This window comes from Lynx canadensis, chromosome E2, assembly GCF_007474595.2.
Source record: "Lynx canadensis isolate LIC74 chromosome E2, mLynCan4.pri.v2, whole genome shotgun sequence".
NCBI classification, from domain to species: domain Eukaryota; kingdom Metazoa; phylum Chordata; class Mammalia; order Carnivora; family Felidae; genus Lynx; species Lynx canadensis.
The window spans coordinates 31,473,209-31,500,349 of NC_044317.1; the positions used below are offsets into that span (position 1 = coordinate 31,473,209).

A 27,141-nucleotide genomic window follows, 5' to 3' on the forward strand; every position below is an offset into this window, starting at 1 on the left:
CGCCCGGGAGGAGGAGGAGGAGCGGGGCCAGCGCCGCCGCCGCCGCCGCAGTCCAGCCTCGCCCCGCGCACCTGAACTCGCCGCGCCGCCCGGGCCCCCGCGCCGCGCCCCGGGCGCCCGGCCCGCGCGCAGCGCTGCCCTCGGTGCCCCGGCGGGGCGCGTCCCCCGGGCCCGCCTCCCGCTCTCCCGCGGCTCGCGTGGCCGCGCCTTTGTGTGCGGCGGGGCCGCGGCTCCCGGGCTCCTCGGGCTCCGGTCGCGGCGCCCCTCCGGCCCCGAGCCCCGCGCGCCGCCCCCGGGCAACCCCGGCCGGGCGCCCCCGACGGTGGATCTAGCGGCTTCGAGGAGGCGGGCATCGGCCCCGGCGAGCCCTAGCCCCGGCCCCTGGCCCCGGGCCCGGCTCCGGCATGGATGTGAGATTCTACCCCGCGGCGGCCGGGGACCCCGCCGGCCTGGACTTCGCGCAGTGTCTGGGGTACTACGGCTACAGCAAGGTGACCGGGCCGGGGCCGGGGGGCGGCGGGGCGGGGGCCACCTCCCCATCCCGGGCGCGCCCCGCGCTCCAGCTCCCCTCGCGCTGCACTTTTCTCTCCCCTCTCCACTCCTTTCCCTTTGCGCCCTCGTCTCTGTCCAACTCTCTCTCTCTACACTTTCTGCCCCCTTCCCACCCTCCTTTTTGTCCCTCTGCCGGCGCTCCACTCTCTCTCTCCCCACCCCCCTCCAACCCCGCCGACTCTCCTTTGCCTTCCCGAAGAAACCAAGAGCGGCCCAAGGACTGAAAGGGGGGGGGGGGGGACACGCTTGTGATTCTTTGTTGTTATTAGTAAACACGATAACAGCGCCCCGGAGTTGGGGGGGGGGGGCAACGCCGGAGTCAAGTGATCTCGTGGTCCGACGACCTCGCCGCCCTCACCCCCCACCCCCCCAGCCCCTCTTACCTTCCCCGCGCACTAGAGAGCTGGACCCAGGGCAGCTCGGGGAAGGAAAGGAACAAACTTTTGAGCGTGCCCTGGATTGAACGGAGGTGGGGGGGCCGCGAAGTGTTGGGACCCCCGCAGGTGGCCTTTGCTGCCCTCTCGCTGGGGCGCTTTGACCGCGGAACGGAGATGCCGGGCCCCTCCCTGGTTAGCGCAAGTGGCTTCTCATCTTTCATTTTTTTGGGAGGGGTAAGTTTTGCATTTCGGGGAGATTGGGCTTGGAGACCTCCACACCACGCCCTGGGTCACCCTACCTCCCGCACCCCCCGCACCCCCCCCCCCCGGTCCCCCGCGCCAACTTCGAGGACGGAGCGTTTCAGGTGGGCGAAGGTGGGTCTCAGAAGGGCAGCTGCGCAGCTCGGACCGGCGAGTCGGTGCGGGAGTCACAGCCCTTGGGCCTGGGTGGCGCGGTCTCCCCTTCTCGGTGTTTCCTGAAGCCCCCAGGGCCAAGCTTTGGAGGAAATATCACCCCGAGGGCGATGTTCGGAGACCGAGCAGTGCTGTGGATGGCCTGTGCCTTTTGAATGTGGTTTTTCTTTCTCCTTCCCCCTGCTCCTCCCTCCTCCCCCCTCCCCCTTTCTTTCAAATCGTAGTTTGTTTATGATTGCTTGGATAACAGAGGAGGAAATAAGGAGCCGCTGAAAGAAAGGTGCTATACAAAACTAATGAATAAATAACAGGAAGAGAAGGAATTGTATCAAGAGTGAGGAGCAGTTTGCTGTGCCCCGTGGCTGATGGAGGCTCCTGTTCCTTTCTATTTGTTTATACTCCGTTCCCAACTCCAGTGCTGAAGTTTGTGAAAGACCATTGGGGTCTCTCTGCCTCACCCTTGTGTCCTCGTCGTCCAGCCCCGCGCCTGGCACCGCGGGCCTCCCCACGAGTATAGAACGAAGGGACATTATTCAGTGTGCTTTAACCCTTTGGTGGTGTTGGGGGGGAGGGTCGTTCATGGTCTCCAAATTCCAAGAGTGGTACGTTGAGCGTTGAAAGGGAAGCAAGAAAAGGCCTATCGCGGTAGCAGGGTTAAGGTTTTACTTTCTGTCCTCGGTTTTGGACTTACTCAGGTTATTAAATGCTTTAAAAAGTCCCCCTTGTATGCTCAGTGAGGGACTTAGGCAGCCTAATTAAGTATGTCGTGTTTCTGAGAATCCACCTAATTGTTCCGGCGGGGTATTATTTATCTCCTTACAACTTAGCCTGTGTATGCAAGCCTTGGATAACTGGGCATGCTCTTATTTTTGGAAGCCATTACCTTGCTTAATGTAACTTCTTTCTCTGATTTAAGATCAGCAACACTCGAATGACACCAAAATAGAAACCTTTTGTACTAATCCAGTCACTGCAATGCGTGGCAAATCTCTCTGTTCACTGAGATCCCAAGGGTACTTCAAGGGACCAGAGGAAATTGTGGGTGTTTTGTGTGTGTGTCTTTTTTTTTTTTTTTTTTTTTTTTTTGAGAAAAGCTATTTTGAGTCCATTTAAACTGAGTAGTTACTTCAGGGAGAGCATAGAACGCTTGAAAATCGACATTATTTATTGAGATGCTTGTTCAACTTCGGGAGGAGGATGCAAGTTGGTTTGCTATCATTTGTTCTTAATGCAGTTTTTTGCCTGAAATAACCTGGTTTCTTAGTAAATCAGCAATCTGGTGGTCATAAGTGCTGTGTGTACCCGATTTGCGAAAGTTAGACACAGCGCTCCATATTGGTAGAAATCAAATTGTACTTATTTTAAGGGATGTTTGCATTTAATTCCTTGCAGATAAAAATACAAGAGTCTTTAATTTGAACCCCAATACTTTATTTTCCTACTCTTAATTTCAGCAGTGAAAAACCCAGTTTTATTCCCTGTAATTTTTCTTTATAGGGAGAATGTAGTAGAAGACGATGTATTAACTTTATGGGTATAAAGCAGCAAGTGCTAATTAAGGGTTTATAGCATTTTGTTTCACAGCTAACTTGTGTGTCTGAGTGGTGCTATTCAATACAGGTCTATATTGAAAATGTAAAAACTAGCATACAAAGACCTACATTTATTTCACTTGGAAATACCTGCATTTATTAATCTCTTAAGACTTAACTTTTGCTGCCGTGTATTATCATTCTGGATGGGAAATGATGAGTTTCAAAGAAGGCATGTTTCTGCCCTTTCTTGTTTTAACGACCATCTGGGAAACTTTAGAAGAAATACAGAACCCTTTGCTCCAGGCTTAACAAGTGAAAAGTTAGCGCTTATCTTTAAATTTATTTACAAACCGTGAATAATAGGGGTTCATTCATTTCTGTCTTTAACAAACGACCAGAGAGTCCTTTGTATAAATTATATGTGTGTGTATTATCTTTACATTCTGTGAGTATATGGATCCTTTTTAAATGTCAGCGCTCAGAAAGTGTACTGTCTACGGAGAATGGATGAAAGAGTTTTGAGGGTTCAAAAGTCCTTGCAAGTAAGAGAATAACTTCAAATAAAATATAGCCAGGATCATTAAAATCAGTTAATAATTCATGAACCAGCCACTGATGTATAAACTTACAGTCATCTCTGTTTTCTAAGGGCTAATTTCCATTTTAATTTCAAGTGGAAAATCTACTGTTTGAACATTTCTTTTTCTGATGTGGCCAACAAATGAAACTAACACCTACATTTTTAAAAGGGGGAGGGGCCTTATGTTGCTCAAGCGAATTAGCGACCCATTGTCTGTGTATCTAGAATTTTTCTTTTCCTGGGTTCATTTTGTCTTTTCACCAGCAAGCAGGTAATATGCAGCATATCAGTTGGCATGTCATTAGGAGTCTGCCACCCCGAAATAAACTATTATATTTTAGGTGGGCGTACACAAGGTGAAATCACACAGTGGGTTAATAACGAACTTGGACCAAACTCAATATTTCATAGCTTTTTCTGCATATTCTTAGGTGTTTTTTTTTTTTTTGTTATTTTGTTTTTTACCAGCCCCCAGTCCTTGCAAAATCTGGCTATTGACTTCTTATCCTATGCAGAATAGTCTTTTGTTGTTTTTACTCCATCAGTCCCAAACCTTGCTTTGGAATTACTATATGTGTTATTGATCATTCTGCTTAATTAAGACATTCTGATGTGAGTGTTTTCACTACACCTCCTTGGATTGGCCTCTACCTTGGCTAGCATGAAGAGTTAGAAGACCTGAAGGGTAGTTTGTCATTTGTCTATCTTCTTCGAGACCATGGTTCAAATTGAGAATACATTGAGAGGAGGATTTGATTGCAGCTCTCCTTAAATTGATACTTTGCACTGGCATGAGAACTAATGATTTCATTTTAGGGCCTGCTGTATGGGGGTGTTGAATTTTGAGAGCAGGTTGAGAGATTTTTTTCTTTAAACATATTATTTATTGTCAAGTTGGCTAATATATAGTGTATATAGTATGCTCTTGGTTTGGGGGGTAGACTCCTATGATTCCTCACTTACATACAACACCCAGTGCTCATCCCAACAGATGTTCTCCTCAATGCCCATCACCCATTTTCTCCTCTCCCCCTCCTCCAAGTTGAGGGATTTCCATGTGAGGTCTTCAAGCAAGATAATGGGGCGCCTGGGTGGCTCGGTTGGGGGTCTGACTTTGGCTCAGGTCATGATCTTGCAGTCTGTGGGTTCGAACCCCACATCAGGCTCTGTGCTGACAGCTCAGAGCCTGCAGCCTGCTTCAGATTCTGTGTCTCCTCTCTGCCCCTCCCCCACTCACTCACACACTCGCGCGTGCGCTCTCTCTCACAAATATAATAAACGTTAAAAATTTTTAAAAAAAGATATTGAAGTCACATTGTGAAAGAGATGTAAAGTTTTTCTAAGAACCTTGGACAAGGGGTCATAAACTCAAAATGCTCCTCGGGACAGCCAGTTTAACCTACAGAAGATAGGGTTTGTGGTCAGGTGGAGAGCACGCCCCATGTAAAGGGGTAGCCTTGTTCAGCATTTGTGGATTGTTGCCATGCCAACATCTGGGCCCAGTGTCTCCACATTTTGCAGTTATTTTTCCAAGAGAATGATAATCTGAGTTTTTATGTAAGATATCTTGAATTCTAAATGGTGGCAGCAAATTCACATATTACTGAAATCCTTATGTAGGACCCTTAAAACATGCCTGTGGCTTGTGTACTGCTTCTTTGCAGTTTTTGTCTTAGATAAACTCATATGCAGATGAGGTTCAAAAATCAATTTTTAATAAGTCATTTATGGTTTATGGTCAACTATGCAAACAGGTTGGACAGTCCCACTCTCCTGTTCGATCATGCGGACCATTCAGCCGAGTGAGTACAAGAAGTAGAGTCTAACCGCTTTCAGTGTACTTCTAGTTGAATAGTTTGAATTCTGTCGTTCATTCATTTTAGGTCTCAAGGCAACGGAACAGTTCTAGATCAGGGGCTGGCAGACGGTGGCCCACATGTCACATCTGCCTGTTCTTGTTTGGTTTGTGAGTTAAGAATGGTTTTTATGTTTTTAAATGGCAGAAAAATCAAAAGAAATATTTCATGACTGAAACTTACATGACATTCACATTTGTGTCCATAAATAAAGTTGCAGAACTGGCAGCCGGACTCACTTGTTGACTTATGGCTGCTTGAGTGCGTCCGTGTCCAGGTTGAGTAGTTGTAACGTGTCGTATGGTCCCTTCACAGAAACAGTTCGCTGATCCCTGTTCTAGATAATCAGAGCACTTGATGGTACCAGGGTCCTCCTTTGTCCCAAGACTTGGCAGTAGAAGGAAGACGTAGTTAACAAGATGGTATGACTGGAGAGATTACCATTTCAGAGAATGTTTCTCTGAATGTTTCTAAAACAGGGGGAGTTTAGCCTTGGCTATACTCTAGTCATAGCTGGTGGGAGGAAGCTTGTGAAAGATACTCCAGGTCACCCTTACCCCGGACCAGTTCAATAAGAATCTTTGGGGATGGGAACCAGGTAGCAGTGTTTTTAAAGCTCCTTAGATGATTCCAGTGTGCAGCCATGGCTGAAAACTTTGTTTTAGGCTAGGGATCCTCCTTTGGAGTAAGTAACCTGGAGGGGCAGTAGTAGAACTGGGTAAAGAAGTTTGTGATTGCTATAAAGTACGTAAGACTTAACGACAGATGATTGGTTCTAGGTTGACACTCAGGGCCTTTTCAGAACCCTGGTGGGTCCTAAGCACTGCTGACCTGGCTCCCCTCCACATCCTATCAGACGTGAAAATGCTGCATCCACGTCCTGCATTGTATGTTCTATGATGTATTAATATATCATGGCTGAGTTGCTGCTGATTAGTTGACTTATGTTTGCGTTTTGTCAGCATCTGTTAGTTTTAATTTTGTAGTGTGTGTGTGTGTGTGTGTTGTGTGGCCAATTAATTTTTTTCCTCACCTTTTAAACATTTTTGTGTGCCCTTGAGAAGCTTATACTTCTAGGTAACCAGTCGTTGGTGACTAATGGATAAAATAGTCCAGCTGACACTAATTGAAGTCCATAAACTTACCATTTTGACACCCCACACAGTGGAATGTTGATGAAAACCCTGTGCTCCGTAGAGACTGATACACAGTAAGCCAAAGAAAATTAATTTTAGTTGTTTTAGATGAAGTCAATGGAGGTATGTGGCCACGACATTCAAAGTATGTGTAGCTGTTGTAAGAACTATCTGTTTTGGGTCACAAGCTGTCAGGGGGATGCTGAATCCACTTGTCCACTTGAGGACTTGCTTTACCTCATTTGAACCAATATTTTAAAAAATTCAGTAGCTGTCTGTATCTAAAAATCTTTGCAATATAAATCTGGATGTTCAGCCCTTCCTCCCTTCCTTCCTTCCTTTCCTTCTTTCTTTTAAGAAACAATAAATTTGGCAATCTTGGACCTGTTCCCTTGCAAGGCAACATGTTCCTCTCCCCACTGTAACTTCCTCATATTCTGCCCTTGGTATTCCTGTCAAGTCCCAGGAGGCTTTGAGTTTGAAAACTTCAAGAAGAGATGAAGTTAAACAAGCGACCAATGTGATGCTCAAACCCTAGTGAAGTGAGGTTGCTGTCACTGGAAAAATATTCCTTATGGTATGTAGGATAGTAGGTGAATGGAGACAGGTAATCTGTGATCATATTATTATAAGCAGTGTTTCTCAAGCTTCAGCATGCACAAGAATCAACCTCAAGAGCTTTTTGTAATACAGACTCTTGGGCTTAGCCCTAGAGATTCTGAATCCTGGGGTCTAGGCTAGGGCTCCCACATGATGCTGATGCACTGTGAGTAGCACAGCACAGAGGGCCTTCCAGTGGTAAGGTAAGGAGTTTGTTCTTTTTAAGAGTCTGTTGGTCACAATGGATTGGGCTACAGGTAACAGAACACCCAACAAGCAGTGGCATAAAGCATAAGGACGTTCGTTTACTTACAAAGAAGTCATTAGTTAGGTGGTCTCAGGCTCTTTTGGATGAAGGCAATCATGTCTTTAAGAACCCTCTTTTCTTTTTATTCTGCCATTCCTGAAGTTTTAGCAGTGTCCTCAAGGTCACAAGTTGGCTGCTGTAGCTCCAGACATCACATCTTCACATGATCACATGTAAAATGGGAAGCAAGGTAGTGGTGGGGATGGGAGTGATAGCAAAAGTTTTCTGTACCTCTCTTAATAAGAAGGGATAAGAACTTTTCCAGTAGTTCCATTGCACTCTTGTTTATTGATCAGAAATGGATCGCATGCCCACCCTAAGCCAGTCATTAACAAAAAAGAAGGAGATGGCTGTGATCGGCTTAGATCAATCCCATGTCATCTGGTGGGGGCCAGGCACATTGTCACATGAGCATAGATGATCTTTTATACTCTATTAGTAAGGAAGAAGGCCATTGGAAAGACAATCGGCTTTACTGCTGAGCATATTGTGAGGACTTTGGAGCAGGCCAGTGGTGTGGTTGGAGTTGTAAGTTGTGAAGAAGTATCTGACCTTTTGACTAGATCACTGTAGGGCCTGACAAGAGGTAGGGGGACCAGGGAGGATGCCATTGCCCAATCGAGATAAAGGTGTGTTAGGATTTGAACTGAGGTGATGTGAACGTGGATGGGAGAGAGAGGAGGGCACTGAACAGAGCATCTCTCACTTAGAAGGGAGGGAGAGGAGGCAGAGGTGACTCAGAGTGTTCGAACTTGGGCCTGGGACAAATGGTAGGACCTTGAGCAGAGGCAAAGAGGTCAGAGGAGAAGCTGGTTTCGAAGGAAAGGTAGAGCTGATATTGGATATTTTGGCGGAATAGTCCCACAGAGATATCAAGTAGGCACTTGGCACCAATGCCCTGGAATTCAAGAGAGAGCTCAGGAGGGCCAAGGGACCAACTGGGGGGTCTTCCCGTGTGCAATGGAGCCGTAGAAATGAAACTGCCTGCTCCCAGAACGGGAGACAGGACTTGCTAGGACACATCCTTGGTTTGAGGTTTCGTTGGTGTGGTGTTTGCAGACTCACCTCCCCAGGCAGCCAGGCAGTGTTTCAGGAAGTAATGTGTGGAACTCAAAACTTGGAAATCCGCTGTACCATGATCGTGGTGTAAAGGAGTACGTGCGCTCATGTGCATGTGCGCGTGCGTGCATCTGTGTGCGCGTGCAAGTATGCTCGTGCTTCTGTACGCAGGCACACATGCATGCATGATGGTTTATCCTTTCGGTCTTAGGAGTTGTTTGGAAAGAAACATTTTTAAATGGTTGCCTATTAAGGGGGGGAGGATGACATAAAATTTATAGTAACGTAATTTAAAACCGTACGAGCCATATGAATGAAAACGTTTCACGTTTTTTTCTTCATGTAAGAGGTGCAATTTCAAGTTGGATTTTATGACGTGTGAGTGAAGTTGTGAGTATCTTGGAGAATCTGTTTAGATTGTGCTTAATAAGGAAGGACAGGATTTTTGCTGAGTATTCTTACAAATAAAATGTATTTGAAGGTGGGTTGAGCTCTTAAAAAAAAACAACCACCCACAAAACCGTGTTTAAAATGGAAGTAGAGGCTGGTACTCAAGGTCTGCACGAGCTTCTGATCGGTTATATCTTCACTCCTTGTAGCACCTTATTTTATTTTCTTTGTTTCCTGGGTTTGTATCCTTAATCCCTTCCTCAGGGAGGCCATGTTCTCTTAACTATGTTCTATGCTTGTGTAAAGCACATCAGCCATTGGAAAGTGGCCCTTCTTGTATGACTAACGTTCTGTCTTTAATCTTAATTTGATTTTACTTCATTTATAAAAGAATAATTTGAATGTCTTGATAATCCAGAAGTTAAACAAACTGGCCGATACCAAGAAGTATTTGGATTTCACTCTAAATACATATTTGAATGATATGGATTCCTTCTTTTGGAGAAGACACATCTTAACCTGGGCCTTTCTATTCCAAATGTTGGAAGGTGAATGTGGCCTTTTCTACATTAACTGATTTGGTTATACGGAAGAATTATATTAAATGTGATGGAGGTGAGTTTTTTAATATTTCAAATTGATGGGATGTCAGTGACTGTACCATATTGTGAAAATTTGCAGCAATATTCCATCCAATTTGTAATGAGCAAGGGATTTGACATACTGTAGAATAATAACAAGTTTTACATTTTCTTTTAAAAATCATCTTGGTACAGGAAGTAGAAGTCCCTAATGTTGACCACCTAGAAAACTTTTCTGAAGTGTGTATGATTGGTTGTAAGTTGATTTTCTTAAAAAAGGAAAAAAAAGGTGGGTTAAACTTTACTAGAAATATTGGACACTTAAGCATACTCTGTGGATCTGTCTTGCTTCTCCTTTATGCCTGTGTGTCTTTAATGAGAAACTCAACCCTTATTATTTGGCTTTTATATAAATTCCAATAAAAAACGTTTAATGGAAAAGCAGTTAAAACTGCTGTATTAGCGAAAATGCTTTTGATTGCAAATGGGCAAAAGTCCTTAAACTGAATCAAGTGGAAAAGGGATAGTGAGTTTTGTGTCCGGCATAGTTGGGCCCAGAGTTTCAAGGGATGTTATCAACACTTCCTTACATTTATTTGCCCTGCTCTCATCAGCGTGGCTTTCCTGTCTGTCTCCATTCAGGTGGTGGGAAGGTGTCCGGCAGGAGCTGCGGGGCACATCCGCGCGGCTCAGCCTCCCCAAGAGGGACAGAGTCTCTTTCCTCCTTGTTCCAGAAACTTCTCTGGGTTGTTGGACAGACGTGGGTCCTCTGTGCAGGCCCAAAGCCACATACCCATCTCAGGAGCTGGGGTGGGTACTGCTGTTGCCATGGAAACCAGGTGGGCTGGTGGGCTGGAGCGGTGCTTCCCCAGAGGGAGAGCACAGTGCCGATCTCACCGGGTGGGGGAAGTGACGGTGGGTAGGAGAAAAAGTCTGCTTAAACGCTAAAGGAAATGAAGCCTGCCAATTTTGTAGATTTCTGAGGACTTGAGTTGTCCGTGCTTATTATTCTTCTTTGTGGAAACCAGAAATAGCCTGTGCTTATTGAGGAGATAGGAGATACAATAGTTATATATGAGAGCTAATAACTATCGTTTATTAAGTACTACTTATTAAGGGCTGATGTCAGATGTGGCCCACCTTCAAGAAACCTCTAGTTTGGTAGGGGAGCAGCTGTGTACACATAAGCATTCATGAAATGTGTGTGTGTGTGCACGCACGTGTGTGTGTGTGTATGTGTGTGAGAGAGACAGAGAGAGAGAGAGAGAGAGAGAGAGAGAGAGAGAGAGGGAGGGAGACTATTCGTGGACCTAAGGGAGATACTCTAGGAGGCAAAAGTGCTCCAGGAGCAGATTGGACGAGAGCAATGGTTTCTGAGGCAGCGTGTGGTCAAGTACAAGAGCTCCCAGAGGCTGTCAGGCTTGGAATGGACAAGTAGGAAAAATGGGATGTTAGACAGGCGAGGACAGGAGAAGGCGTTCCAAGGCAGCGCTTCTGCATGAGCGTGACACCCCAGGAAAGGTTCCCCTGGAGGCCTGTGCAGGATGGTCCCATTGACAATGTAGGGGGACGAGTTTGCATCTGTGTGAAAATGTTCTTCTGGTGGGGGATACGGGTGTGGAGGCCCTAGGGCGTCCAGTGAAAGATCTGGGGTTTTACCCAGCAGATACTACTAAAGTTTGTGTGCATGGATGTGTGCGTGTGTATATACATTTGCGTGTGCGTTTATGGACGTGTTTCCGTGTGTGTGCGTGTGCACACCAGTTTGTGGATGTGTGTGTGTGCGTAGGGGAGACTGAATGGAGGAGAGGAGGGTAATGAGAAGATGTTTTGCAGACTCCACCTGAGAATGTTTGAAGGAGAGATTAAAGGGGCACAGAGAGTGATGTAATGATGGGCGGGATGAGTGGTCAGTTGGCGTTGGGATAAAGGCTGTAGATAGAGGGGGATTAGCCTTGAAAGTTGGGTAACCCTTTCTCTGAGTTAATGGGGCAGAAAGAAAAGATGGCTGAAGATTCAGATACACATTTTAGTGAAATGGTGTGGGAGGGAGGGAGGGAGGGAGACAGAGACAGAGCAAGAAGGAGGGAAGGAAGCAGGGAAAAAGGAAGATGAGAATGTGGAGGAGGAAGGGGTGGGGGAGTGGACTGATAGGCCCACGATCCATCACTGCTTGTTTCTACCTCGCTTCTTGCCATTACCCCCCCTCCTCTTGACTTTGTGTGTCTTACCCACAGGAGTGTGGCCTGACCACTTAAAAATATCTGAATATCTCAAATCTCTACCCCCTCCCATTCCTCCAGTCACTGTCTCATTACTTTATTCATAGCCTGTATCCCTGTTTGAAAATTTTTAAAAGTTTATTTATTGATTTTGAGAGAGAGAGCATGAGAGGGGGAAGGACAGAGAGAGGAAGAGAGAGAGAGAAACCCAAGCAGGCTCTGTGCCCCCAAGCAGGCTGTGAGATCATGACCTGAGCTGAAATCGAGAGTCAGCTGCTTAACCAACTGAGCCATCCAGGCACCCCCCTATTTGAATTTTTTGTTTATTCATTTATTTATGTATTTTCAGTTTACTTCTTTCCACGAGTATCCAAAACTCTCTGAAGGTAGGGACATTTGATGACCACTACGCCTGGCTTCTAGAACAGTGCTTAAGCACATGAGAGAAAATGCAATAAAGAGCGAACTAGAGATGAGTAAGAATATTGTTGAGTAGATCTGGTTCTAGTTTAATCTGAATAAACCCATGTTGGACCTGTTGTGTGCCAGATACTTGGAGGCAATGAGAATGCAATGGTGACGAGTCAGCTGTCCAGTTCTTAAGGAGCTGGCCTGTGGTTGTAATGATGATCCCTGTTAGATGTTTTTAAGTTTAAATTTTATTTTAAGTTTTTGGATTTCATGTATTTCATGCACTGCCGGCAGGGAATGGAGCGGTGGGTGGTAGGGATGAGGTAGTGAATCTTGTTCAGGCAGGAATAAGAGAAGAGGGGTGGAGAGAACGGGAATTTGAAATGACTGTTTTCAATCCAAGTATCCAGGCTGGTCAAGGAAGGTCAAGTGGTCAAGGACAGGGAGACTCCGATAAAAGGCAAAGAAGAGTATGTTACTTAGCGTTGGCCAGCAGGAAAAAATAACTTGAGTAGCAGTGGCATAAATGAGGTAGATGTTCGTCTCTCTTTTCGCTAATGAACTCTAGAGGTAAGTAGTCTAGAGCTGTTACTGGGGCTTTGCAGACAACTGGGAGCCAAGCTACCTCCAACTTTCTTGCGGCCGTTGGCCCTTCAGGCTAGAACTCCAGTCATCATCCCTGGTCCAACCAGGAGGAAGGTGGTCAAGGGAAAAGGGAGGTTTTCAGGACCTGCCATGTGACACTTGCTTATTTCTCACTGGCCAGGACTGAGACGCATGGCCACATCTATGACTTTAAGGTGTCTAGGAAGTGCAATCTATATTGTGGTTTGCAGTGTGCCCAGCTATGTATGCCATTGCTGTGGAAGAAGGGGATGAGTGGATAGGCAGGAACAATATATGTGTTTTAGCAGGTGCATGGGAGTGAATGATGGGCGAGGTCCAAGAAACCCTTCTGGGATATTTTCATGTTTGAGGTTTTTGCATACCGATTACAGCACTCCATTTTGGTAAACCGTATTCAGTATTTTAGTTTTCATTGCTCTTTGGAAGGTCCCTTTTTGGTGATGCACTGTGATCAGATAACTTTTCAATCCTTTCTTCATTTGGAGGGTTTTATTTGGGGCATGCTTAAAAATCCCCAGTGATTTATGTTCATCTTTGCAGGCACTGCAAACCCGTATGTCCTGACTTTAATTGATTACCTATATTGCAGGCCCAAATTTCTCTTCTTTTTTTGAAATACTTCTTGAATTTTTATACTGCCATTTCTCAAGTCCTGACTGTTGGTAACAAAAGTTTTGAGTACAGGTCAATCTTCAGTCAATGTTTTGAAACTAGATTTTTTTTTTAACTGATATTTTTCTTTCTTGATCAAACCCAGCTTACCTCTGACTCCTCATATCCCTGCATCCACTGGACCTCCTTCCCTAGAAACATGAAGGTCTTTATGCTCTTTCCTCCTCATTTCCTCCACTGGCCCATCTTGTTAGCCCTTGACTGTTCTACAGCCTTGGCTACAAGGACATGTCTGCTGTCCTGGGCACCACCAACCCCCTCAGCCCCCTTCCCTTTTGCTGTGTGTGTTGTATCAGACTTCAGGATATGGCATTTCTCAACTTGAGGGTAACTGAACCCTATGAATGCTGTCGGAGAATACTTGGGCCTTTGGTGTGTCATCTTTTTGTTTATCTGTTGATTCTCTTGGACCTTCTTCACAATGGACAGTCCAGGACTTGTCCAGCAGTCGTTCAGCCAACCCTACCCTCATTCTTGGAAGGTAACTCTGATCTTTCAGTTTATGGGGAACGTTGATAATTTGCTGTCCTCCCTTGTCTGGAAACCAGTTCTCTCATTTTTCCAGACCCAGGGGAGAGCAGTTCTTTGGGACAAATCCTTCCAAAGGTGCTTGTCCCTTTCTGACTGCTCTGTATTCTTGGTTTTACAGACAGCTTCCTGATTTGTTCCTTTCTACCTTCCTATGTGCCCACGAATCTTCTGACCCCCACCACGGATTTTCCAGTCTTTAGCTTGTCAAGTGCCACCTCCCTTGTGACAGCTTTTGCTAAGACCTCATTCCATCCACATTAGGATACGGTTCATATTTTTGGTCTAACTCCATTTTTTGCCCTTAGATAAATGTGAAATGAAGACCACCACAAATGAAAAATCCTATCACTTCCCTTACATAGAAGAAAATCCTGAAAATAAACACAAGGGGAGTAAACACTATTACCAAAAGCGCACTGGAGACCTTGCTTACCTAAGGCTTTGCCCTGTGTTTGTTGAAAGGGATATTTGCAAGTGTGAGGAAGGTGTTGAAGACCCCTTTGCACCAAACTGAGACTTTGTCTTTGATTTTATTTGGGGTGGGAGGAGGGCTTGAAAAGGAATTCAAAACTGGAGGACTTTCTCAAGATGTAATGAAAGGCTCTTTGGGTTTGTTTGTTGTCTTGGTATCTTCTCCTATGTGGGTGCAAGTCCATTGGGCATCTGGATACAATACAGATCCGCAGGGCTGGGGTGAGCCTGAGAATTGGCATTGCTCACATGTTCCCAGGGCACGCTGCTGGCCGCTGGCTGCTGACCACACTCAGAATTGTAGAGTCTGAGAGAAAGGACTGCCTATGTTCACATGTTTGCCTGATTCTGCGGACCCCTGTTATAACACCTCTCTGAACAGTTCCTCAAACAAGAAAGCTTGACCTGGGGTTCCATGTCTTTCCCACCCAGGCTGTCCTCAGCACTCTGCAAGTTACTTCCCTCCTTCGTTATATTACCAAAACTATCTTTCCACTTTTCCCCAGGGAGCTCCGCCTTGCCAGATTGGACTCCATTCATTGTCATGCAAGAATATAAAGTGTCTGCTTAGGCCAGATACTGCCCTAAGCCCTGGGGTTACGCTTTGCTGATGACTCCTTGAACTCACCTATTTTTACCCTATCCCTGTTTCTCTAACCTCCAGTGTCCCTGGTTCTCTAATATATCTAATATCATCCCTGCTTCTGATTGCTTTTGCTGTGTCATCTTGTCCACTCTCCCGCCTCTTCCCGGCACTGGGGCTATCCTCCCAAAGCTTGGTTTCTTACTCCTTTGCCTCTGTATTCTTTTCACTTTGTGTGTGGATCTTGTTTTCTGCCTTCAGCTGTTCCCTCTCTGGTACTGTTTGTATCAGTTATCTATTGCTGTGTAACAAACTAAGCTTTGAGGCTTAAAACAAACAGAAACCACATTTCCCTGGTTCTGCAAGTCCACAGTGTAGGCTGGGTTCCCTTCTGCGTTTGCAGTCAACTGCAGGTTTGACTTAGCTTCTGGACGTTGGCTAGCTCTATCAGGGACCCCTCATTTCTCCTGCACAGACTCTCTCTTCCACCACGCTGAGGCATATGCAAGAGCTGTCCTGGTGGCAGCATTCCGAGGGGGTACACTAGGGCCCTTGAGCCCAGGTGCAGACCTGTCACACTGTTTCTTCTACCCCATTCTACTGCCCCAAGCAAGTCTCAAGGCCAGCCCAGATTCAAGGGGAAAGGAAAGAATACATTCCATTTCTTCCAGAGAGGAGCTTCAACAATCACACTACAAAGGGGCACAGATACAAGAAGGTGGGAAGAATCGCCTTCCTTTTTGCAGTTTCCCCCAAGGCCCCAAGTCCTCACCCCTACCTTGATCTGCACCTCTCACTTTCTAGATGGCGGGCAGCTCTGTGCAGGAGGCTAACCCCTTCATGGTCTGCTGTCAGTTCAAGTCCAAAATGAGCCCTATGGCAACCTGCTTTCCTTCTACATCCAAAGCTCATCTTCAGGTTCTTGCCATTTTTCTCAGTGCCCCCGTGATTTCCAGGTACGAAAAATTAATTTCTAGGGGTGCTTGGGTGGCTCTGTTGGTTAAGCATCCGACTTCGGCTCAGGTCGTGATCTCACGATTCGTGAGTTCAAGCCCCGCGTCAGGCTCTGTGCTGACAAAGCTCTGTCCTTGAAAAATGAATAAACATTAAAAAAAATTAATTTCGGTTACTTGTCCCCTTTCATTCCCTTAGTGCAGTGAGTCTTTTTATTGGTTTTATTTTGCCTTCTAATGATCTCTTTTGTGTCTGTCTTCCTTCTTCCATGGATCCCGGTTTAAGCTTCTGCTGGAACCACGGGGTCCTCACTGACTCTCTGTACTCTGGATTTCTTGTATCTCCACTTGAATCTATGCCCCAATTCTGCTTTAATCCTTAGGAGGATGTCAGTCTAAGCTATCATTCCCCTTCCAAAAACACCCCCAGTTGCTTGTCTTTGTTCATGGCAGTGCTTTCTCAGACTTTACCACCTTCATTTAGGCCATATCTATTCACCATTGATATTACTCTTTATTTCAATTTTTTTACATTACTCACTTTGAAATTTATACCACTGTTGCCTAAGGCAACCTTGTATGGCTCACAATATATGAAAATTACCCATATAATAAATGCATAACTATTAAGATTTTATAAATTTAGTTATATATGGATTAAATTAGCCCAGCATGCATAATATTGAGAGAATTGGCCTACAGGATAAGTTGCAGTATCTCCAATTTGACATTGAGGACCCTTCACATCTAATACTAAAGTTACCACATTAAGGAAAAATGAAATTCTTTAGAAAAAAGCTAGTGAATTTTCTTAAATTTTAGAGTTCTGCTCAAGGTCATTGTAATGGTTATAGATCAGCACCACAAAGTAGGATTGCCTGCCTTAATATTTTCGCATAGTGCTAAACATATTAGTTGTTTTGAAAATATTAATTTGAAGTAGTTATTTTCCCTGTCCCTCAAAGCCCAATTGTTCAAAATAAATAACTTTCTTTGTGGCATAATAGCCTTGCTCTGTCTTCATTAATTTATCAAATGTCCTCTTCAATCTTGGCTTTGGCTTAACAGGTTTCTAACTACCAGTGGGCTAAAATCGTATACTACATATTCCCTTTTTGTATAGCTTATCTCAACTTTAGATTCCTAGAAAACACTGTAGTTATGATATATAACTGCTTTGATAATCTGGATTTCTCTTTGTAATTAGGCACTTGGAAAATACTGGCACTTAAACAGGTGTATAATGGTGGGTTACAGTTACCATTCCCCTCCCTCCACATTTCTTGTCTACGTGGGAGACACTTGTGGAAGGTTCAAGGCAGAAACCAAGGGAAGTCCGAGTTCAGTTAAAGGAAATTCTGATAGACTAATAAGAAAAGTACAAATAGTGACAACAGAAGACAAGAAGAGTGACAATGGATGAGAACGATCTAGAAGATTCTTACGTAAGGGTGAGAGACAAAACAGTATCAGTTGTGGAGAGGAAAAAGAGATGGTATATTTTTAGGAAATGAGTCCAATTCAACCTAAAGCGAGCAGGCACTTTAGATGACAGACCGCACCTCATTGCTTGATTATGGTTGCTTAACTAAAATTTCCGAATGTGACATAACCCATATAGGTTAGAATTCAGCTCTCTGGGAAATTTTTTTCTGATGATAAATATTGCCATCATACTTAACGGCTGGCACAGAATTTTTGTCCTTTGGTTTCTCATAGCAGAAATTATAGTCTTGACGTCTGCTGCTCAGTCCTTATTAAAGGCTTTGTCGTAAGAAATAATATATTTATGGAGAATGGCCTGAAGAAGATTCAGTGCTTCCATTCATCCAGACGACCTGATCTGATGGGAAGCTTCTGCCAGACTCAGAGCCTAATGCTCGGGGTGGCGCACTGTTGTGAACACCCCTTCGCACTTGCCTTCACTGGGTCTCTCACATCTATGGGATTGGCACATTCACTTTGCATTGAGGGGAATTATGAGTAATAGTTTTGTGTACATCCTTTCTTCGGGTTCTGTTTAGATACAGCCTCTTACATAGCACAGTGTCCATTTTTATGACAGTTTACCAGAAAGTCATCTTAGGTTACTATATCAGGAAGAGCTGCAAACAAACAAACAAAAAAAATCAGTTTTATCTTATGGGTATTATTAATCTTGTCCTTCTCATTTCTTTCTTAGCATTAGGGTCTGAGAAACCAACATGTAACCACAGTAATACGTGCATTCCTGTGCTCTGACCATCTTGGCTTTATAGCTTTCTTAATTTTATTTTTCCTTTGTGTTCTTACAAGTGTTGCCCCTCCTTTTAGTATCAAATATACTTTAAAAAAGTCACCCCCGATTCTTTTATGGAGAAAAGCAGGTTGTGAATAAATACTTAAAGTACTTACAAGTGCGATGAATATGTTTGTATAGTGTCAAGGATACTTTGCTTATCTTTCTACAAGAGAAATTTCCACTTAAAAAAATTGAAGTCTACTTGTGCCAATATTATAAAGCTAAAAAACTTAACACTTCCTCTTTTGGTCTTTAAGGATGAATGTAATTCTCAATTTATAGCACTTCCTTGAATTTGTTTCTTATAGGATATTTCCCCTGGCATTATGTAATCTGCTAAAATGATGAAACTAGAGAAATTGCTACACCCCCTGAGCCTTTAAATTAATGTGCGAGCTCTCTTATTATTTAAAAAGTATTAATTCCTGGGGCGCCTGGGTGGCTCAGTCGGTTGAGCGTCCAACTTCTGCTCCGGTCATGATCTTGCGGTTTGTGAGTTCAAGCCCCGCATCGGGCTCTGCTTCTGATTCTGTGTCTCCCTCTCTCTCTGACCTTCCCCTGTTCACGTTCTGTCTCTCAATAGTAAATAAACATTAAAAAAATTAAAATAAAAAGTACTAATTCCTGAAAGTTCGCATCGCACCATAATCAACATCTGTCTTAATTAAGGTGCAGAGTAAGATGCTGAGACCCAGCTAAGATTACCCTGTCATTGGGGGTCCATTGGAGCAGTCATCAAGTGTTGACTGGTCCACACATGCATCCCATGATCCATGAGTTGACTTCCCAGTGGTCGGAAAGAAGTTTCTGCACTCTCACCCAAGGCATTTGTCCTTTGAGAAAGCACCACTGACTTGGCCTGGGGAAGCCTGCCTAGTGCTTTGTGAGCCCTGCTCAAATTAAGAGAAGCAGCTAACATCTTGTAAAACCGGCCACCCTCTTAGATTGCTTTCAGGTGACTCATGGCAATGCAAATACGCTTCACCATTGTCCTGGGGTCACTGTTTTGTTTAATCAGCTTCCTGAAAAGTGGAAATTTTTATTTGGTAGCTTTGGAAAGCAGCCTGATTCATTCCTGCTTAGGTTGTTGTTGGTTTTGTTTACCTGAGGTTAGGCCCAAGAGGGCCTTTGGATTTCCATGACTTCACGTATCTAGCGGTTGGCAGGCTGGCAGAGGGAGAGCACAGAAGCCTAGTTTGACCCAGTTTCCACCACTTACTTACTGGCTCTGTGATCTCCAGCATGTTCTGAACCTCTCAGTGTCTTCATCTCTTAAATGGGCATTTTACTCTGTTGGGTGCCAGATAAACAGTGGTGAATGAAACAGAGAAAGTCCCACCCCATCACATGTAGATTCTGGGGAGTTACAAACCCAGATAGGGGATATTATCCCTATGTAATAGGGTGTATTATGTAATAGGGATATTACCCCTATGTAATAGGGTGTATTCCCCTATGTGTGTAATAAATACGCTTACCATGTGGAGAATTGTAACAGTGTTTACAATATAGAATTGTACATACCGACTGTAAGTCTCTATATGAAGTACTTCATTAATGTTAGCCATAGTCACCATTATTATTGTAAGATACTATTATTATCCTAAGATCTGGTAAATTTCTTAACATATGGATAGATTGCTGAACATAGACTATTGGAAGAAGAATCTTGCCTCAGAACTCTTTGGAGGACTTTTCACTTTGAGCATTGATAGGCAGACCCTCTGTTCTTTGCTTAATGTGTAACTTTAGCAAGATTTCTCAGCTTCAGCACTTTGCCGTGGGGGTTTCCTGGGATTGGGGTATGTTCAGTTGCACCCCTGGCCTCCGCCCACCAGATGCCAATAACACCCACAGCAATAACAACCAAACATGTCTCTAGACACTGCCACTGGTCTCTGGGGGCCAAAATCGGCCCTGCTTGAGAACTACTGAGCTTGAGGAATATCGGGGAAAACTTTCTGTTTTTGTCATTTAGAGAGTGCTAACCGGGATGAGTTACTCCTTTGTTACAAAGGGCATCTGTCTAAATATAGGTCAGTTATTTCTCTAGGGCCCAGTGAAGCTAAAAGGAGCCGCCATCACTGTGTGTTTCTCAGAACAGCTAAGAAGGCCAGCGTCCAGGGAAGGAGGCTCCAGGACCCAGTATGCAAATCGACACCTGTCCTGGCACACCTGCCAACTGGTTTCTTTCGTTTTCCTTCTCTCGCTTTCTGTGTGGGAATCTCTCTGGCTTATTAACAGTGTCTTGAATCTTTAAAGCTGTGTGATATACAGCATTAAGAGGAGAAAGTCTGTGTTTATTAGAGGGAATAATGGACCATAAACTGGGGAATGGGCTCATTTAGGGCTCACTTGTGTCTCTAGGTGCTTAACTAAGTCAGCCACAAAACTGTTTGGGATGAATTACAAAAACACCCATGACCAGCTGGTGACTAGTTCTGTGCGATGATTGTCTTAGAATAACCGATAGGACTTGGATGTCAAGAATTTCAGCTTCTCATCCTATTTCTTTTAATTTGGGGGCACACTCCGGTTGATTATTCCATATGTTTTGGCCAATCCCGGTGTATATGCTACTAAGTTTTTCTTTTTTTTTAAGTCTTGAGTCACATGAACCCTAAGCAAGTCTTTTCTTCATTTCTTCCTCAAATATTTATGGAATGGCTACTGTGTGTGGTGTGGCATGCATAGAAGTTTAAGAGAGAGCTTTGGCCTTTAAGCTGGCTGCCAGAGAGGAATGACCGTTATCTGTCTGCACGGTCTTCAGTGCCTCACACTGTGTGTGCCTGGCGTGTAGGGAATTTTCAACATGTAACTAATAGTAAGATTTTTATGCTAATATTCAGTGTCCCTTGCCTAATGGTTTCCTAGGCTGACCTACTTTACAGATTTTTTGAACCACTGGCAGGATGTCTTAAGGAAACTGTAGCGATATGTTTGAAAAGACAGATCCCAAAGAACACGTATTAGTCGTGGTCCAGCATTTCCCAGGCAGTAAACCGCAAAGCCTACCTGGTTGATCTTTCCCAAAGCAGTTGTCACCATGACCCCTTCCCTTTCTACCATGCCTGGTATTCCTAAAGGAAAGGGGGAGCGCCCGCAGACAACAATGTCCCCTCTCTGGCTGTGATCAGAGTTTTATTGTCAGGAAATCCCCCTTTTCAGGGACTTCATTGTCCGCATCCTCTGGCCAGCCAGCTCCCATCCCCCCATCCCCCGCACCCCGCCCCCCCCCCCCTGACGATTTCAAGGCTTTATGGAAATGAAAAGTTGCTCTTCTTCACAAAAAAGATTGGAGGAGATAAAGTGATTAACACTTATTTTGTTCGGGAATCCATCCGAGGTACCATCCTTGAACACTCATTTGGCTTGTTGGAAGGGTAATCTCTTTCAGAAACATTGGACAGAATTGACCAATTCATTATGTATGTAAGTCTGCTTAAGAATGTTTAATTCAGTGAGCCCTCATCTCCTGGCTTCGTAATCTCCTGCCTTGGCTATTCTGTTCTCTTTGAGTTTCTGCAACTCATTTCTCCCCTGATTATTGAATCGTTCCCTGGACATTCCAGGCTCGGTAGAATCTCAATGAATAGATTTATGGGGGGAAAAATTCCATACTCTTTTAGATGGTTGTCGATGACTGAATTGTTCTGGGGTAATTAAATTTGGGGAACTGCAAATGTAGGCAAAAAGTATGAGAGAATGCTTCAGCCAACGGGAATGTTGGAGAATGTTTTAGAGGTAGTGGGAAAATTTGATAAAAAGTAGCTATGTGGGGCCTCATGGACAGTTTCTGTAGAGCCAAGTCTGGATCTAAATGTAAACAAATCAGCATATATTCCTTTATCACAGACCAATATTTTTGCTATTGAAAGGTAGACACAAATATTTCACATAATTTCATGGGTATCTTTCAGTGGGATATATTACACATTTTTATTTATTTATTTTTTAAGTTTGTTTATTTTGAGAGAGAGGGAGAGCACGAGTGGGGCAGGGGCAGAGAGAGAGAGAGAGGGAGAGAGAGACTTCCAAACAGGCTCCACACTGTCAGTGTGGAGCCGGAGGCAAGGCTCAAACTCACGAACCGTGAGATCATGACCTGAGTCGAAATCAAGAGTTGGACACTTAATTGACTGAACCACCCAGGCACCCCATATTACACATTTTTAAAGTTTCTCTTCCTTTTGGGTTTACCTGGTAGGTACATATCGCAGTATTACTGCCTTATCCCTAACAGAGAAGAAGAGAGTGGGTAAAATATAAAAATAGTGGAAAACGTTAGGATGTGTGCGTGTGTGTGTGCGTGTGTGTGCATACGTGCGTGCACACACACTTGCTCAAGCACCTGCACTCCTGGGATTCACGTGGACTTCCCAGCAGCGGGGAGAAGAGCAAAGGCTGAAAAGAGATCCTTCTTTTGGTTGCTGCCTTTGTAATTCATGCTCCCACCATCTCTGATAGCAAAGAAGCAATGAGATAAATTCATAAATGCTTGACAGTAGCCGCTGATTTCAAATTAGTGTTTGCCCCTCTAGGTGTAGCTGATAAAGTTACTGATGGCAGGATGCATGCTTCTTAGCAAGTGGTCAGGATGCCTGAAGTAGAATTTGATTTATTATTTTATTTTGTGTGTGCTCTACTGTCTTAGTAATTTAGGTAGGCACTCTGGGTTCCAGATAAGTTTTCTTTCCTTTTTTTTTTTTTTTTTGCAGTAGGATGGCTTCAGGGAAAAGAACAAAAGAAAAAGAGAAGGAAGAAACAACCCCAGGAATGTATTCAAGTGTATTACATCATACCCTATGGATAGCCCTTCCCCAGCCATCAACCACTGCATTCATCGGAAAGATTCTCCAGTCACTTTATCTGCTGCATCTACTGTATTTACAGTATGTGCAGTGGGATCCACAGAACCACTCCCAGTCAGGTCCTGCGGTTTTATTTTTTAAAAAACCAACCCAAAAAATAAACCAAAAAACCCCCAACAACCTCTCTCTCCCCCTTCCCCGCAGATATCTCTCTTCCCCTCCCCCTCAGATATTCTACAGGACAAAGTAGAATTTTTCTTTTATAATTATCCCCCCCTCTAAAGAAACTGTTTTAGGGAATTTTACCTCAGCGGAAGAAAGAACATCGGGGTGGGTGTGCCAGCAGCATCATGCAGGGCATGGGGTCAGGAAAAGGCGGAAGGGGGGGGGCCGTTCTCAGAGAGGAGATCCAGGAAGGAGCGTTGAGCCCAGATTTTGGACGGTCTTGGGCTGCCATGCTTCAGAGTTTGGGTTTTATCTTTCAGGTACTTTTTAGCACGATGGGCATCAAGGGACATGCTTGGATTTCTGTTTTGGAAGACAGGAAGTGGGGTGAGGAGCCCAGGGGGAAGGGGAGGAGAGGACAGAGTGGCCGTGTTCCTGTCCCAGGAGCCAAGCCCCCTTCAGCCCTCTATGGAAGGAGGAAGGGCCTGGAAGCCTCCGTTCCCTTTATGTCTTGTGCAGCGAATGCCGACGTCTTCTGAAATCTCATTAGGAGACTTTGTGATCATGCACACGTACCCGTGGTGATTTGAAATCATTTGCATTTACTGCTCCATACATGTAAATCATAGTAATTTTAGGAAGAAAAAAAAATTGCAAACATCTAAAAAATTCATTTGAATTCATTTCACAAATTCCATCTTTAATATACCCTTTTCTTTCAGGCAATCTAATGTCCTACCAGATTTAAAAAAAAAAAATGAAATAGACCACTTTTAGGCCCTTTTGCATTCAGCGAGTTATTAAATTTCACATCTTCCTGGGTTTATTTTTTTCTGATGCCATAGTTCAAGATAATGTTTTTTTAATACTACATGCAGAATTCCAGAGATTCATAATAGCTTATGACATCTTAATGTCCACAGTGACATTCCACTGGTCATATCCAACTGTGATAAACAGCTCTATACTCCATAAAGTCGACAGTCACTAAGCAAAATGCAGAAAGAGGCAAACAGTCCCTCAATCTTATGAATAATGTTACAGATCTTGAATGTTAATTTTGAAGAAAACACATACTTAAATTTAAAGTTTATGCCTTCAATTCATAGTCCTTTTCTTCTTCTAGGAAAAAAAAATATCAAGCAGCTATACTTTAAATGAATTTAATGAACTGCAAAGACTGACATTTTCACTATAAAAGTCACACTTCATTTAATGAGTAGTTAAATATTGATGCTATATTAAAATACAGGCAGAATAAAAATGGCACAATGGATTTCAAAATAGGAATTCAGGGTTCTTTTATGTTGAAAATTTCATGAACGGAAAAAAAAAAGTACCGTTCATCAGAATATCTTCATAAACACAAATATTCCAGTGAAATTGCAGAGTAGCCTGTGGTACATAAATCCCGGGGGAGGAGCTGAGGTCAGTCTTTCATTTCAACTACCTCATTCTGTGTCAATCTTTGTTGCTTAAAGACCCTATGACGTTATATGTGGTCCTGTTTTTGATGGGAAGAATGCTGAAATTCTAGAAGGGGTAGAATCTACCTTCCTTGAACTGATTTGGATATGAAGGAAAGACAACTGTATGTTGAGGAATATTCTAGAAAAGTAAGCTAGCTACTGTCACTCCTATTACTCCTCTGGTCAGAGCTCTCCGGTGGTTTGGTTTCGTTCACCAAGTCAAGGTCCACATGGAGGCTTGCACAGCCCTAACTGGGTGACCGCCATGATATCCTTGACCATGACATTTCTTCCAGGCAAGGCTCACTCTTGCTCTTGCCACACATTAGCCTCCTTGTTACCACTTGAAACTCTAGGCACATCCCCTACCTCAGGGTCTTTAGTTTCCCTCTCTCTGCCCCAAACCTTCTTCTTCAGATATTTCCATGTCTCCCTTCCTCATCTTCTCAGGGTCTTTTCTCTGGGACGCCTTTTATGACCACCCTGTCCAAAATTGAACCCTCTTTCCTCCCCCCTGATATTCTCCACCCCACTTCCCTCCTTCATTTTTCTCCAAGTACTTGGTCTTAAAACATACTCTGCATTGATTTTATCTCTTCCATGTTGGACATAACTTTGTGAGGACAGAGATCTTTGTCTCTTTTCTTTGTTGCTTTATCCCTCTTGCCCAGAATTGTGCCTGCCATTGAAGAAGCGTTGAGGCATTGTTTGTGGAATGCACAGATGAATGAAGGAAAGTGTTTTTGGGGGCAAAAGTGGGATTTGCAAGGGAAATGTTCCCCATGAGAGTTGGGAACGGGGACCGGCATGCCAGGACACCTGGAATATAGATCTGGTAACCATATGCATGGAGAAGGTGACTGCTGTGTTCTGGGTTTCTTGGGACTTTCCCAGTTTTAGCATGAAAGACCCATACCCTGGGAACCCTTTCGGTCTTGGGCAGGCTGGCATAGTTGGTCACCATACGCACAGAGAATATACCGTAAAATGTTAGAGTTTGCAGGAGGACAGCGGTTGTAGACACCGGGAAGATGATACATGAGTGCTTCTCATCTGCTTGTGTATGTAGCGAACAGGAGGACACAGGCCCCTCTGAGGGCAGTGGTTGCGACTCTGGCCAACAGTAGCTCTGGGGAATTGGAGGCCAGCATTTCCTGTGCTCCTGACTTCTTAAGGGGAAGATATTTTGATTCTGTGATAGTTTTTAATTTGTAAATGTTGGCAACCAATCTGGAACCGGCTAAGGATTACATATGGCCCGGGGGCTGTCAGTTGGCTACCTCTGCTGAGGTAGACCCAGACTTCGTTCCATTAGGCGAGAGGGCCTGTGAATCTTAACTGTTAAGTGGTTGGGGCGCTTGGGTGGTTCAGTCGGTTAAGCGTCCACCTCTTGGTTTGGGCCCAGGTCCTGGTGTCACAATTCCTGATATTGAGGCCCGCATTGGGCTCTGTGTTGACAGTGTGGAGCCTGCTTGGGATTCCCTCTTCCCTCGCTCTGTGCCCCTACACTGTTCGCTCACTCTCTCTCAAAAATAAACTTAAAAAAAAAATCTTAAGTGGTAAATGAACATAGTTATTAAATATCTGTATTGTTTGGAGAAAATAAATGTCATTATTAGCTGTAGATAAAGGTTTTATGTAGCTTCCATGGAAGAATAATACTATTTGTAGAATATTTCCAGGATCTGTTCTGAGCACTGTTATGTGTGTTAGTAAATTCAATCCTCCGAAACTCTGAGGCAAGTTGTATTAAGTCTCAATCTACAGATAAGGAAATAGAGGCTTGGCTAAATTAAATAACTCGTTCAAGGTCATAGGCTAGGTAGGAGGTGCTAGATCTGGGATTTAAACCCAACGGTTCCAGGGCCTGTGCCTCCCCCCTACCCTCCTCCTTGCGTCTCAAATTATAATGAGCATCTGAATCCCCTGGAGGGCTTGTTAAACTCCTGAGTGCTGGGTCCCACACTCAAAAGTTTTTGATTCAGTTGGTCTGGGGTGGGGAGCAAGAATTTGCATTTCTAACAGGTTCCCAGATGATGCTGATGCTGTTGTCCTGGGATCTCAACTTGAGTACTGCTGCTCTGAACCATGCAGAGGCCTCTGAAGAGACCGGGGACCGTTGGACAGAATATACTGGCGTCCACTGGAGCTGTGCACACACAGTTGTTCTCATACTTTGGTGCTTAACAGTGTCTTCTGCACAGGCAGCCATAGACAAAGGCAGAACATATTTACCAGACACCAGATGGGTTTTATGTGAAATGAAGCACTTCCTGGACCCGCGTGGTCTGACGCACGGGTATACTGAATACTGGAGGCCTCTGTGTGTTTCCAAACGTCTAAAAAAGAAGGTCAGGCTGGCCAGGGTCACGAGCAACCATTGGGATGCGTTGGTGTAGGGGAAGAGGAAGCTAGGTGGTATGGGTTACTACCATTGGTAGTATGTGGTTTGATTTTTAGCTACACTGACGTGTCATTTAACCATATTGAATTACATAGAAAGTGTTTTCTTTCCATTTCCCTTCCAGTCTCTCTTATTATATCAATGAGAAAAATCT

The 27,141-nt window shown here is 44.3% G+C and overlaps 1 protein-coding gene across 1 annotated transcript in view; it reads left to right on the plus strand.

Annotated features, from left to right (window-relative positions):
• The first annotated feature begins 404 nt into the window (after positions 1-404).
• Positions 405-27,141, plus strand: part of TOX3 (TOX high mobility group box family member 3) — a 106,379-nt gene continuing 79,642 nt past the window's right edge. Inside the window, exon 1 of the mRNA XM_030299442.1 lies at positions 405-491. Coding sequence (XP_030155302.1) covers positions 405-491 — 87 coding nt within the window. The remainder of the gene's footprint in view (positions 492-27,141) is intronic.